This window comes from Cygnus olor, chromosome 6 (genome assembly GCF_009769625.2).
Source record: "Cygnus olor isolate bCygOlo1 chromosome 6, bCygOlo1.pri.v2, whole genome shotgun sequence".
Lineage (NCBI taxonomy): Eukaryota > Metazoa > Chordata > Aves > Anseriformes > Anatidae > Cygnus > Cygnus olor.
In genome coordinates this window covers 1,644,220-1,659,051 of record NC_049174.1, presented here as the reverse complement: position 1 = coordinate 1,659,051, position 14,832 = coordinate 1,644,220, and the positions used below count along the sequence as shown (strand labels likewise).

The 14,832-nt window shown below is 38.0% G+C and overlaps 2 protein-coding genes and 1 long non-coding RNA gene across 7 annotated transcripts in view; 1 reads left to right on the top strand and 2 right to left on the bottom strand.

Annotated features, from left to right (window-relative positions):
- Positions 1–6,323, bottom strand: part of GTF3C3 (general transcription factor IIIC subunit 3) — a 22,951-nt gene extending 16,628 nt beyond the window's left edge. For both annotated transcript variants that reach the window (XM_040562695.1, XM_040562697.1), the window contains exons 1-6: positions 6,018–6,323; positions 5,248–5,350; positions 2,315–2,502; positions 1,780–1,903; positions 1,094–1,285; positions 445–610 (exon numbers count right to left, since the gene is read on the bottom strand). In XM_040562695.1, the coding sequence (XP_040418629.1) occupies positions 445–610; positions 1,094–1,285; positions 1,780–1,903; positions 2,315–2,502; positions 5,248–5,350; positions 6,018–6,116 (872 nt within the window). In that variant the 5' untranslated portion in view covers positions 6,117–6,323. The remainder of the gene's footprint in view (positions 1–444; positions 611–1,093; positions 1,286–1,779; positions 1,904–2,314; positions 2,503–5,247; positions 5,351–6,017) is intronic.
- On the top strand, positions 6,011–14,832 carry LOC121072717. Of its 2 annotated transcripts, XR_005821376.1 has the most exons (3): positions 6,030–6,083; positions 10,760–10,877; positions 14,007–14,832. It is a non-coding gene; the product is annotated as an uncharacterized LOC121072717 (long non-coding RNA). The 2 variants fall into 2 exon arrangements; XR_005821377.1 differs by lacking the exon at positions 10,760–10,877 and having other exon boundaries at positions 6,011–6,083.
- On the bottom strand, positions 6,443–13,865 carry C6H2orf66 (chromosome 6 C2orf66 homolog). Of its 3 annotated transcripts, none has more exons than XM_040562719.1 (5): positions 12,095–13,865; positions 9,522–10,563; positions 8,817–8,961; positions 7,748–7,949; positions 6,443–6,713 (listed from the first exon to the last, which is right to left on the bottom strand). In XM_040562719.1, the coding sequence occupies exons 3-4, from the start codon at positions 8,937–8,939 to the stop codon at positions 7,767–7,769; spliced, it is 306 nt and encodes a 101-aa protein (XP_040418653.1). In that variant the 5' UTR covers positions 8,940–8,961; positions 9,522–10,563; positions 12,095–13,865; the 3' UTR covers positions 6,443–6,713; positions 7,748–7,766. The 3 variants fall into 3 exon arrangements, with proteins under 3 accessions (XP_040418653.1, XP_040418654.1, XP_040418656.1); XM_040562720.1 differs by having other exon boundaries at positions 10,452–10,563; XM_040562722.1 differs by lacking the exon at positions 9,522–10,563.

The window sequence follows — 14,832 nt, the reverse complement described above, 5'->3', positions numbered from 1 at the left end:
AACAAATCATAAACTATATTTAAACTATACTGCGTTGAAGACTGCATCTCAGATTTAATACCTTGTTTCACTCAGACTTGCTGGCAAGGAGATTCCAGATCTCTAGTGATATTATACAGACATAATTGTATACAAGTACAGTACATTTTTGTGTACTGTAGGTATGTTCTCAGTAACTAGTATTTGCATTTTATTCTCATATTCTAAGAGAACCTTTCTGTGATGATGCAATGATCATGCACAGGATAATTCCCACACGTCAGCCTTTGGAAGCATCACAACATATGTGATGCATGGGTGCATGCTTATATGTGGGTCATTCCCTGCAAAAACACCTGCATGATTTCAGCTACACACCCAGCTTGAATCACCTAAAGAGCTTTTAATACCAGCTTCTGAGAAACTCTGGGAAACGAAATCACACTATTTTTAAGTCCAACTTACTTTGCCATGTCTCTAGCCAACTGCATAAAACGCTCTCCATCAGAGGGAGACAGGAGATTCAAAATACGCCTGTAGCCATCCATAGCATTCTTATGTTCCCCCAGCTGTTCGTACAGGCTTGATCTCTCCCATAGATAACGCACGTTGGTTGGGTCATACTTCAGAGCTGCAACATGAAAAAGCATACTAGTAGCCAAGTTTAGAAAAAGGCAATAACAAATTTCATATTCGTCTACTTGATTACTCCACTGCCAAAGCCCTAGCAAACACCAGCAAATTTAAGTTGACAACAGATAACAGAAAAAGCTGTATCAATAAATATCCTGAGGAAAGCAAACCAGATTGAAACACAGGTACATGCTACCAGAAATAAATTCAACTAGGACTCTCTTTTTCTTCTCCAAAAACATAAGGTAACATCACTTGCCTACTGACAGAATATTAATGGACACATCATTACATGCACAAGCTTTTTGTAAGAAAAAGACACCCTATGATAAAGACTCGTGAATCTTTTACCAAAGTCTGGACAGAAGTACCAGAATCTTAGCAAACTGAAGCAAACTAAATTGGAAAGCAGGAGAAAACAACATGATTGCCATTAGCACCTAACATTTACTTTAAAATATTAAAATTGCTGCTACCTTACCTTTTGTGTAGCAGAAAACAGCCTGTTTAATGTTATCCTGTTCTAGTGACATTTCTGCCAGTCTAACCCATTCCTCAGTGTCACTAGGATTTAAGTGAGCTGCAATCAGTTCAAACTGTAATGACTTCTCCATATCACCCTGGTCTTCATAGATCATGGCAAGAGTGGAAAAGGGCTCATGAGCAAGAGGAGCTACAAAAAGACAGAGAACAATTAAGAACTATTGTTTTAAAACCTACTTGAAAACAAGAAACTTGTCTTTCTTCAAACAACAGATATGAGAATTAAATGAAACATCAACATTATTGTTTCAATTCAGAAAAAAAATTGCAGATAAGCTTCCAATTCCTTTTTTATAAATCACTAAACAGCCTGACTAAACCTAACAACAACCATTTACAGCATTTTTTCTACTCTAGAAGTTATGCCAATAGCTGTTTACACTTTGGTTGTAGTTTTACAAAGACAGAAGTAATCTGTGGAAAGCTGTAAAATTAGGGTGACAGTTTCTTCTCTAAAGCAAAATAACATAAACGCACTGCAGATTCTTAATTTCATGCTAATTACACAATGACATTCCTTGTACTGTGTATTTTCATCATCAGTGAAGCCACACTGAACTTCCTGATGCACAAGACAATTTCACCCCACTCTTAAAGCCAGAATTTTTTAGCATTCTAAAATACCTTGTCGAATGATTTCCATGCACATCAGAATAGCCTCCTCACGTTCTCCTCGTGCGAACCTGATATTGGCCTCTCCCATCAGACCTCTCAAGGCACGAGGAAGTTTGCTGCGAGGTCTTCTCTCCTAAATGGAAAAGGGATATTGATATTTTTATCAGTGATGCAGCTGTGCCCAAATTCAGGAGACAACAGTCACACTTGCGCTTTACACAACCTAATAACAAATTATTTAAGTGCTAGCAATATCAAAATGGCCAACCAAAATATTTGCTAATTTTCATAACTGACAGAATAATTCTGATATCTAAAATAAATAAAATCCAGACACTGGAAAAATTTACTTCATTATTTTTGAAAGTTTCCAAACAGTATTCTTCTAAAAAACAAAGACAGGACGCCAACACAAGCAGAAGTCTCCTACACAGAATTATTTTCAGGCAAGTCTCTCAGCAAGTAGCTAAAATCATGCAAACCGGCCTTTATTTACTACATTTTGCAAGATACAAAGAAGTTACACAAAAGTTTAAATACTTGCTTTCATCATTTTCTTGGTCTCTCGATTTAGGACCATCTCCAACACAAAAACATCTCCAGCTGTGGGCTGCTCAGGAGTTTCTTCTTCCTCTTCTTCTTCCTCTTCGTCATCGTCCTCCTCTTCATTTTCCCCAATCATGGATGCAAAGACTCGATGAACAGATTTACTGACGCCATCTGCAGTTTCTCCTGGTTGAGAAAGAAGCAGAAAAGGCTTGTAACAATCAAAAGCACACACTGCTTTATTAGGGCAAATACAGAGAAAACAGAATTCTTCATAATTAGTAGCCCACTTAAAAGAGCTATTCTATAAGAAAAAGACCTACAGAAATGCAGAAGAGCTTCTAACAACCTCTTTGGTTTTCAAACACTGGGTTATTCATCACCAATGCCTGGTATTCCCAGCCTCTAACATTTTTTGGATATTTGATATGAACAAACATAGGGATGAACACAGAACGAAGCAATAGTTTATTCAACATTTTTCTCGATCCATACAAGAGGAGCATATTAAGTAATTTTCAAGCACTGAACTGGTCAGATGGAATAAAGCTTTTCAGTTGAAGAGGCTGAGTAGACAATCACACTAAACAATAATGCAGCAGACAATTTTTAGAAATAATTTAAAATAAGATCTTCTATCTACTCTATCCATGACAATGAGTACCTTTTCACTTGTGTAAATGCAAAATCCACATTATTAACATATCTCCAGAAAAAGAAATAACAAAATTCTTTAGCATAAATAAACACATGATGCTATATGTCCAAAATAAATATGCTTAAAGCATATAATTTTAGACACATTCACCTTTTTCTTTTTTAAATTAAAACCTTTAATTACAAACTTAACCCAAGGTTATAACTGCCCACAAGTTTATTTCAGTGCAAAAAGAGACTAAAAGCAATCATTTTTGCTTCGTTTCTCTTCATCTGCTAGCCATCAAAATACATAGTGTTGGAAGGTTTGAGTTGGAGGATTGGGCATCTAAAGATTTGATAGAGACACACAGACAGAATAAAGTCGTGACTGAAAAATAAACCTACTAAACTTTGCCTATGGACAAGAGGAACTTTGGCTACTACACCTGGGCTTATACATTTGAAAGTCTTCAGAATATATCTGGTTATTTTTATTCTGACTAAAAAAGATTAATGTAAGTTCTCTCTTATTTCGCTTTCTTTGGCTGTAGATAACAGAAGACCAGCTGAACATCAGTGTATCAAAAATGATTTTAAGAATGAACTTTTCTATCATTTTTCTTCTGAATTCTACTAACAACTCTTTAAATAGTGATAAATATTATCAATGCATCCTTGATTCTACAGACTTCTCGAGACCTCTGTGTTCTCTGTAATAAGAGAAAAATTAACACTATATTATTGGGATATGTTTTCTCTTTGATAAAGACTATATACGTATACACATATGTCTACACATTGTTCTCATCAATGTGTATAAATACCTGAGGTGTGGGAGACAGAGGGATTTGGCCAACCTCTTTTCAGTGGTTTGTGGGGACAGGACAAGGGGTAATGGCCACAAGATGGAGCACAGGAAGTTCTGCACCAGCATGCGAAAGAACTTCTTCACAGTGAGGGTGACGGAGCACTGGAACAGGCTGCCCAGGGAGGTTGTGGAGTCTCCTTCTCTGGAGATATTCAGGGCCCATCTGGACGCCTACCTGGGCAGCCTGCTCTAAGGAACCTGCTTTGGCAGGGCGGTTGGACCCGATGATCTTTCGAGATCCCTTCCAACCCCTTCAATTCTGTGATTCTGTGATATGAAAAAATCATGGGCAGAATACAGAGCAGAAGACCACAGCTTGGAAGTACTTCAGAGGCATCAGTAAAAGGCATCACCAAGGCATATGTAAGGTGAGACAATCTAATCCTATTTTTGATATTCAAAAGAAAAAAAAAGAGGAAGAATTGAGAATTTGCAGTGAAAGTAACAAAAGGAGTCCAAGAACCAACACAAAGAGATCAGAAGTCACACTTTGCTATCTCACAGTATTGGCAATGCCACAAGATATGCCCTGGCCAGTGCGGGAAGTACATATTCACCTTCTAAAGTCCTGGTGTCTGAAACAGACTGCAGTGCTACAAGGCCCAGGCTCAAATCCAGAACCTGAAGCATGAGATCACCAAGCAGTGATACAAACTAAACAAAGTGCTACTCCTACCACTTCCTACAAGTCCTTTCATTATGTAGGAATACCAAAGAAATTAAGGTTATTTCATTAAGGGATCTAAGGAGACATTACCATCACAGTAACCGCACACAGAAAGCCATCCAGGGAATCCATAGCCAGGAATATCCAGCAGAAAAATAAGGGAAGAAATAAACCTAGGCCCTCTAATCAGGACAGGAGATAACTAAGCAGGAGGGAAAAAAAAAAGAAAGAAAGAAAAAAAAACATAAAAGCAAACAAACCCTCTTTTTAGCTACTTTATTTTACTTTGGATGACAGTGCAGGTAGACAACACTCTCATACAGTAAAATCAAATATTCTGAAACACTCAAGTCTCAGCCAAGAAGGCTAGCAAAGAGATAACCACAGAAAACCAAACCAAAACACAGCGAGAAGACTTTCTGAGATGCATTAAAAACTTAAAATGTATTTTTAACTTTAAATAAAGTAAATAATAGAGACCAGACGGTTAGCAAGCCAGGAGGGGAACAAACAGAGCTGTTCCCAGAAATAAATGACCGATTGGCCATATCCAGTCCTTTAAAAACACTTAACAAAGTTAAAGCCTAGATATGAATGGGAACATCCTACAAAGACATACACTGTAACAACGTGCTTCAGTACCCATAGGTTTGAAAGAAACTGCCAGGTATTTACAGAAAGCCAGCTATCAAAGAGCAACTGCTTTCAATCACTTTTAAAATATATTTTTCACAGAAATGATCACGTTAACATTTACCCTCTGTTTCATCCTGACTGTGGGATTTCCCAGATGCTTTTCTGGATGAAGATGGAGCATCGATGTCTTCACTGTTTTCCTCAGCAGACGCATTTTCACCGTCCTATGCACACCAACAATATTATTTATAAGCTCTGCAATGCGACTCATTCCTGTTCCCCCTAATCTTTACAATTAGTATTTAGACTATGGGATTCCAGTTTTTGCACTGCAAGGGGACACAGGTGTGGTACATGCTGTATTTTTAAACGAATAAACCCAGCATCATTTGCTTTAAGATGTTTATGTTCTTATTAATGTGAGGTGATGCAGGTGGTGACTATTCACGTTACTACTGACTTAAGAGATTCCGTTACTTGTTTAGCGTTACAGAGAGGTAACATGACATAGGCAACTGTATAAAAAAGTTATAAACGCGTGACACCTCCTTTCAGGAGCCGGCATTTGTTGACACAGAAGGAAAGCTCCAAACAGCACTTCTTAACGCGGCAGGAGGACCGCCTCCCTGACAGCCCGGCTCCAGCGGACCCGCCGCCGGCAGGCTGCTGTCAGCACTGCTCAGGCCCCGCCACCTGCCCGCTCCTGCACAAATCGGGCCGTGTAGTCGCTTTCAGACGCCGTCCCTCCCCACATTTACAGCTGCCGGGCAGCCGCAGGTGCCCCTTCAAACCCGGCCGGCGGCGGGGGGCAGCAGCGGGGCGCTTGGGTACACCCAGCCCGCCTGGGCCGCGCCCCCGGCGGGTGTAGCGCAGCAGAGGGGCCTGGCCGACCTTCTCGCGGCTCTTGCGCTCCTCCCGCCGCCGCTCGAACTCCTCGAAGGAGATCTTCCCCTCCAGGTAATCGATCAGCTCCGGGCTGAAGCCCGACATGGCGCCGGAGACGGCCAGGGGAGCGAGTTGAGGGCGGGACGCGGGTGCCGCCGCTATGGCGCCCGGCTCGCCCCGCGCCCTCGAACACGGGTTCCGCGCCGCTGAACCCCCGGCAGGTCTCAAATCCCTGCTTCTGCACCCCAAAAAGCGGACAGAGGGCGCGCTGCACCCTTCTCACTCCAGGAGGGGGCCTCGGCCGTGGCTACGGGGGGGTGCGGGACAGCGTGAAGGGAAAGCTAGAGCCCGGCCCCCTCCCAGCACGGCGGCGGGTTAGCAGCAGCTAAGGGGTACCCCACACAGGTGCTTCACGTCTCCTTCAAACGACCCGAGAGGCAGCATTTGTTTACCTGCTGCGAACAAAGACACGTGGCAGAAGGGAGAAGCCCCCCGTTGCACTCCCCATTTATTCACGTTTTAACACAAAAGCAGCCCAGCAGCACACCTTTGTCAACAGACAGCAAAGAGCCAGCTACAGGGAAACGGCAACTTGCACGGGCAAAACTGTGACACAGAGGGGTTTCTAAAGTGCCGTATAACAGGTAAAAAGGCAAAGCAATAGTGGTTTGCTGTGAGGTGTGAAAGTTCAGAAGTTAACACCTGAAAGAGAGGGGAAAAAAGGGCATTAAACAAAGCTCTTCTGATCCATTTCCAAATTGACATGCACAGTACTCCTTGTGTGGAGCGTTTTTGCTTGTTTCTTTACTGACAAACACTTGGCAAAAAATAATTTAGTATTACAATCTAAGTGCAGCCTTCACAGTTACTCATGCTAAGGTTAGTGGAGCTGTACTTATGAGTAAAAAATATGTTATACAAACCTAAAAAGCCTTAGCTGAACACTGATCACAAGTGAATCTCTTGAAAATAGTGGGCAAACTACCTAACTGCTTAGATTCAAGTCTTACTGAAATTTTCACTTATTTCTAAAATGTGAGAAGAGTTGTTCACCTTTCCTCAGAATTGGCACTATTCACTGACTTTCAAAATGAGCTATAAAATGATTTATGTGTTACAGGGTGTGCTAATACATAGATAAGATAGCTGAGAAATACCTGCTATAATTTGAGGCTGCATTTATTCATAATGCAACCTTGGCCTCTGTCAATATTATTTCATATTTACAGAGAGGTGTGAATGAGTTCACAATCATTTTATTCAACCTTCAATTTTAGTGGTAGAAACACGGAAAACAGCACAAGTGGACAAAGATGTAAACAATGTACGCTTTGTTAGTGCAGTATCTTACATGTAAATTAATTTTCTTAATATTCATGCATCACGTGAAATAAATAGTCTACAATTTTATTAATAGTCTAAGTTACTTAAATAAAATCTGCCTTCTCTATTACGTGTACATTTTCAGCATTCCTCTCCCCATGGAAAAAAAAAAAGCCTGGTCTATATAAATCTGCACAAGTACCACATGTTATTTTACAGAAGTAGTAAACACCTCATAAATCTCTACCTCAAACAATTTCCAAAGAACTTCAGGCATGAGTTAAGGTGTCACATTTTTCATTTCTTCTGAAGAACAAGTCGTTTTTATACTTCAGACAAAAGTGAGAATCACTTGAATTCAAGTCTTTCACTGGCTTACATGTAACATTAGAGGAAAAGGCATCCTCTTTTACCTTGGTTCAGCACCATCTTTTAGCCTTTGAAATAATTTGGAAAAGAATTTTTCCTTTCTTCATAATCTGCAAATGCAGAAGCAATAGGATCTGAGTAGAGCATGACAGGCCTCGGTCCTTCATTGTTCATAGTGAAAGTAGCTGGGAATTTTCTGAGATCAAGACCCCTGCCCGAAAAATAAGCCTGGAGGGTTCTGAAAAACTGAACATATTTCATATGTGAAAACAAAGCATGCCAAACAGACATCAATTATTTATACTGAAACATAGTAGATAAAACATTTCCTCCTATAATGGATGAAATCTTCTATTTTGATCATAAACTGATGCAGCATAGGCAATATAGTTCAGACTCATCCAATCTGCCCATGGCTGATAGATAGTGTTTAAGGGCCACCAGCATTTTACTGGTGATCCACACCCCCAATTGGACCACAGAAGATTCAAATGTTACTCCTTTTAAAGCAGACACAGCAAAACCCTTGCTGAGGGCAAATAGTGCAGTTCTGTTAAACATTTCTCTAAAGACATGTTCTCCAAGAGTTAGCAGCAGTGGACAATTGATTTGAATTGGCCCCTTAGATTGCTTACAAGTAGAAATATTTAATCAATGCTTCTTTAAACAGTGGGGAAAACTGTAAGAAACTTCCCCCTCCCCTCACAAATTGCTTATAAGATCTCGCAAGTGATTACTTTCAGATCTTTTGCTACAAACAACATGTCAGATGGAAACTTACCTGTACATCTAGAAGATGAAACATGTAATCAACAGAGTACACATTTGAAAGAAACATAATAATCATTCCTCTTCTGGATCATAAAATGAGCATCCGTATAATCAAAACATTTTTAAAAACTAAACCTGCTGGATGAAGATCACACTAAGAATGTCTCTTCAGTTAAGGGGTACATCTAGACTGAAGAATGCTTATCCAGTTGTTGTTATTGGCTATACAAAGTGCATAGTTACTAAACCTCTCACCTGTATATTAGTTGACAAAAAATCTTGTGATAGAAAACACAAGAAACACACAAAACTTAGACTATCCTTCTTGCAGTATTTCCTTACCAGATCTCTGTTTCTAGGGTTATCTAGAGGTTTCCATTTTTCTTCTGGTTGGAAAGGAGCACCCTTTGTCAATCCTCTTACAGCCAATACTGTATATAGACCCAGGAGCACCACTTTCCACATGTTGAAGAGATGAACAGACTACCTGTTGGAAGGACAAAGATCCAGGCTCCAAGTCCTACAGAACTGTCACTGCTAACAAGTAAAGCTAACAATCCAAAGGAGCACTGCAAATTATCCATGGCAAGGAAAATCTGCCTACTACAGATCACATCTGTGTGCTATCGGCTTTTTTGGTTCTACACTAAAGTACTAAGAAGAACAAATTATTCTAAAGAAGTGTTTCCCTTAACAAAGCTATTTCTAGACACTGAGTTCCTTCCTTATGAAAGGGACCAGTTTGACGCTTAACACAAGAAACTGACATTTGTAAATTTACATTTGTTACTACATTACAGCCATTTTAATTGGCTGATAAGTTAAAGTATCCAGGTTTTGTATGCTTCCAAGGATAATGCAAAACTATGGCTTAAGATCACATAGCTCAATATTTTTTAATTGCATGAAATGAAAGTGCACTACATACATTAATAAGTGCAATAATAATACAGTCTGGTATAACACACTAGAGACTTGTTTCAAAACTTGATTCAAGAGAAAAAATAATCAGATTCTACCTTTCACTCTCTTTAAAATAAAGCTTACCAGTGAATTTGGCTCTGGCTTGCCCCTTCTTGGTTAGTCTGCTTGTAATCTGTGAACGAACTGATCTCTGTACTTATATTTCTAGTGGACTGTAGGTGGGTGTCAATGACGTTAGCAGTTCAAAAATACAGTAATGATTCCATTTCCATCCATGACATAAAGACCCTTGAGAATTTCATCCTTAATACTCTTAAGACCTGTTGCTATTGAACAGTGCAGTGCAAATTCCTCCTCCCTAAGCTGCATTACAGAAAATTGGTGGTAAGCATATAATAAGTTTAATACAACTTCCAGCAGAGATAGCAGAGCTCTATCAAAATATTACTTTTAATTAAAAATAATTAACCGTATCTACCAAACGGTGACTAACAGATAATTACAGCTGGTAGAATGGTTTTCAAGCAAGATGAAATATGGATCTTTTTCTTGATGCTGGAGAGAGAAAAGTAATGTCTGTTTCCAAAACCATAACATTTTAATGAAAGCGTTGCTTTCCTTCTCTGATGTTATTGACAGTCAATATGCTCCTGTCATACTACAAACTAAGACAAAGTGCAAGAAGGACTATGCTAATTTACCTCGGCTTTATTTTGTAGTATCCTTCATCTCAAAGCTGCTCAATATTTTTTGCTTGTACATTCACTACACTCTTATCTCTACTATTTAGGTGATTTTTGGTTAGTATCACATAAAACGCATCTCTAAAGAGACATTTTAAGACTAATTTTTGATAAGATAAATCTTTATCTTACCCCTAATGATGACTGTTTGTTTTTCCTGAGTAGAAGGCTTTACATCTTTCTTGGGTTTCAATACTGAAAACTAAAACAAAAGCCAAATGCTTGGCTTGGCAAAAAACAAATGCTCTTCCATGCAGACAAAATTGTGGGCATCTTAACATCATTAGTGATAGAGTAATCAAAATTCTATCAGTATTAATGTCATCACTGCAGTAAGTGTTGGCTTATTGACAGCTTGACAGGCTGACAGCTTATTGGCAGCTTGACACCCAGAAGTTGACTTATCCAGCTTGTATATTATTCTATAGTGTTGAAATAAAAAACATTGTTGAAAAAAATTGCATAACAACAGCAAGATCAGCAGCTTGCTTAATTTTCCAATACCAAAACACCCTTAATTCTGAAATTTGGTGTAAAATTAGGGCAAAGAATAATATATTACTTAGTTTGAAAAAAGCAAACATAAAAAACCACCTTTGGTTGTCATATCTGTTCTAGGAATAATTTCTGGCATAGCAGAGTCTATATATGTAGCCACAGTTATGTCACGATCGTCTGCATCTCGATTACCAGTCTATAAAATGAGGATTTCCCCGTTTTGGAATAATGCCTATAGGTAGGTTTCATCTTTCTCATTAGATATCTGCATCATATGTAGCTCAGAATTTACACTTATGACCCACAGCAATTTCATGATTTCCTCATCACTTTGTGTAGAAGACACAATAAGCTGCTGCTACAGCTGTTTAAACCAATCTGCTTTTATTGTTGGTGGGTTTTGTTAGTTTTTTGAATGATATGGTATTTTACTATATATTTAGGGGTTCCAAATCAAATACCCATAGTCTTCTGCAGAGCCAAGGTAAAACATCTAATGGAAATTACAGAAGGTTTAAAAAACAAAGTAGCCTCATTTCCCAATCCACCTGCCTCTAAAATCAATTCTAAAGAAATTTACAAACAAGCTACCTCTCCATTTCTGAAGGAGGGAACTATATTTATATCATTAAAAAAAAAAAGACAAACAGAAAAATTTCGTCAAGGAGAATTAGCCCTTTCATTTAATTATGACGGGAAACTGCAGTCCTGGATTTCATTAGGGTGATAAAGACTTGTAACTTTAAGATGGTTTAAGGAACAGTTTAAACTATGCATGGAAATACCCTAATTTCTTTCCAAAACATTGTCCAGTTACTAAGCAGACATTTTACAGCATTCACCTTAAGATATTTAAGTTTACCTTAAGATATTTAAGGTAAAATACCTCTAATGGCTTATATTCAACAAAACTTAAAATATTTTTGGGGGGTTTGTTTTCTTTCTCTCCCCCAGATGGGAACATGGACAGAGAATCATTCACTCAACTTGCTTCTGTTGAGGAAGATTTCTTAATCTTCTTCAACATGACTTCTGATATTTCCTATTAGTCTTTGGTTTCTTTTGCCAGAGACACCAGGCTCTGTAGCCAGAAACGTGGTTTGGAATTTTATTTCTGGCACTGACTAAATAAACGTAAACAAAAGAGATATTGAAACATCAGTTGGTAACAGTTCACCTTAGTGATGTTAACTTGCATATGAGAATCTTTGGTCTTGATTCCTCCTACAGTCAATATATAATCAATTAGTTAATGCACATTTATGCTGTGTACATAAACAATCAGTATCTTTAAAGCCAAGAGCTAGTTTAGTTTCTTTTTAAGACAGGAGACACATAGCTATCTGAAAATTCACCTATATTTAATCACAGTCAAGACATTTTCTGCTTGCACTCTGATGGTACTCACTGTTGAGGTCAACAGGTCTCTGATCAGCTTGGTTTCCATTTACTTACCTTCAGATAAGCACAGGTGTATACACAGCTTTGCTTTCCTCCGCTCCCCCTTTGTAAATGCATGTCCAGTGCCACGTCTTCATTAGTCAGAGCACAAGAGCACTTCTGGTGGCAGGCCGTCAGCATACAGCAGTGATAAAGAAAGCAGGAATGATTCAGTTCTGTTGCCTAAATAACAGATTTTCTAACCTGAATCCCATCCCATCCCACCAAATTTATCTTACACCTATTTAGCTTAGACCTGTTTCTTCTCTACAACAGTTAGTACTACTTGGCTATCCACATTATTTTGTTCACTAATCATTGATCCAGTCTGAACATCTTGTATAGCTAATATATTGTTTTAGCAAAACAGTGTTTTGATCCCAGTTATTCACCTTGTATGTATTTCTCCATTGCCTTCATTATAAATATTATCATCTTCCCCCTGGGACTTCCTGTTCCAATTCTGTCTGACATCTTTAGTTTATACCATGATCACTGCAATAGCAAACACATTCCCCACCAGCGCTGGAGTGAAGTCCGAGCAGGCTACCACAACTTGGTGTCTGAGTCATAACAGGCATAAAACAGATTGGTCCGTGCCAGTGGTTCAAACCTTTCCAAACCTCTGTGATGGCAAGGTGACCACATTTCCTCACAGTTCTTTCCGTCTTTAGAGGTGTCCAAAAGTCATTTGTTAGCATCTATATAAGTTACCTTCTAAATCAACCAGAAGTTCCTCTAAAGGTAATGACTGGAAGGGAAAAAAAAACCTTGATTTACAGTTTGGGCTTACACTTCAGATTTAACTTTAAAAAAAATAACAACAATAATGGAAAAAAAAAGAGCAGGCAGGTTTACTTCAGCCACCGTTTTATTTTTCCCCTCTATTCTATCATTTGATTTATTCCGAAAGAAAACCATGGGGGTGGATACGCATTATGTTTAGATAGTAAAACATAGCAAGGTCTTTTGTAAATTTGAAACAAGCATTGTTACTGTTGGACTATTATGGTACCCCCTAACAGAATTCAGACATTTTGGTTGACTGATGAAGCATGTGGGCAAGCAAGAGATTCAATTATTATGTTTTCCTGTAAGTGATCTTTTAAAAAAAATCTCCACAAAGTTGTGTTGTTGTTTTCTAAGGTAGAAGAATTTAAGCTAATTGTTAGAGAGAAAAGTCTGTTTAGACTTACTGCTCATTTTAATGTATTTTATGCCAAAACGTTTTATTTTTAAGATAATTTAATTATAGTTCTTTCCTTCAAAGTCAAATATAAGTAGTATACATTGATACTAAAGTACTATTAGTATAGTTAGACTGATCGAACAAAATTGTATCCTCCTTTGAGGACAGTAGCTAGTTTAACAAATGCTTTCAAGCCAGATGTCCAAATTCTGCATTTTAAACGTGGCCAAATTTAAGCACTAGGTTTTTCTCAACAAACTGCCTACATAGAGACACAGCTTTAGTAATTCAAATCTTCTGAAAGTGGCTATACCAATGACATAGGCAATATGGCACAGTAATATTCATATATTTTTAAAATTCCACTGAAGCTGAAAATGTTCATTGCATTGCTTCTTCAGTTTCATGCAAGTTACTTCAAAATAAAAATCCTTTAAAAATCCTGTTCTGGAATTAGAAGCAAAATCAAAACTATTAGTTTATTTATAGAACAAGTTTTATGCATATGATGCTACATATAAAATGCATTATTCAATAAACCTTTTTCCACTGTTTTACATTTCCGATTCATGATAGCAAGGCACATATAAAAGCCTAACAAGCATGAGTTAAGATATTGAGACAGGCTTCGTTAAGCATCTTTACTGTATTCTACGTAATATGTGAAAAAAGTGTCTGTTATGTAAAGTAATGCTCTAACCACAATGCTTTTGTTCACTGTTTTTATTTTCTGCTTAGAATCCCAAGTATTACAAGTTGGAAGGAAAAGCACCAAACTGCTCCACATCAGTACCTGAGCAAAGACTAAAGGCAAATGTTCACCACAACACTCATTAGCGTGTTTGTGCAACAAAAGTACAGGTAACATTCACAACACTCTACAGAGTATGATTGTTAAGTGGCACTTTTTGTGAATTACAACCGTTTATACTAATGCAACCATGTTAGAACACCATACAAAAATATACAGAAGTGTTTATTTAACAGAACATATGCTATACAGTGTACTTTAAGTCATGTACACTTCAGTAAAAAAAAAAAAAAAGACAAAAAAGACATGTTAAGTACACACTACAGACAGGGAAACCATCAAACAAAACATGAAAGTCCCAGCGTAGCTCCCATTCAAGTTGCCTTCAACTTCAACAACAACAAAAAAGGAATGGTTCAAAGCACAGTTTTGAACAACTGAGATTTCAACTTTCAGCAATTTAAACATTAGCTGAAGATACGTATTCTCCAAGGTTTTCTCAGCATCTCAAGACAAATACTTCGCTGAAGCTTATTACATTGCGTGAGTTGTAGACAACCAAGAATTCAGTTATAACTGTTTTAAAAAGCACAATAATTTATTATAGCATTATTCAACCATTTATTGATAATAATCTGCCAACATCTCCAGAAACCTTTAACAGTTAGAGTTAGCTCCACCTAAAACACCAGGTTTACACTAGTTATATAAGAACTCTAAACAGAGGAAGAGTTAAAAGTGAGGTTGCTCGTTAACCAATAGATTTCTCCAAAAGTTATGTATGTGTCTTTCAGTGATATAAGCCCTCCTAGC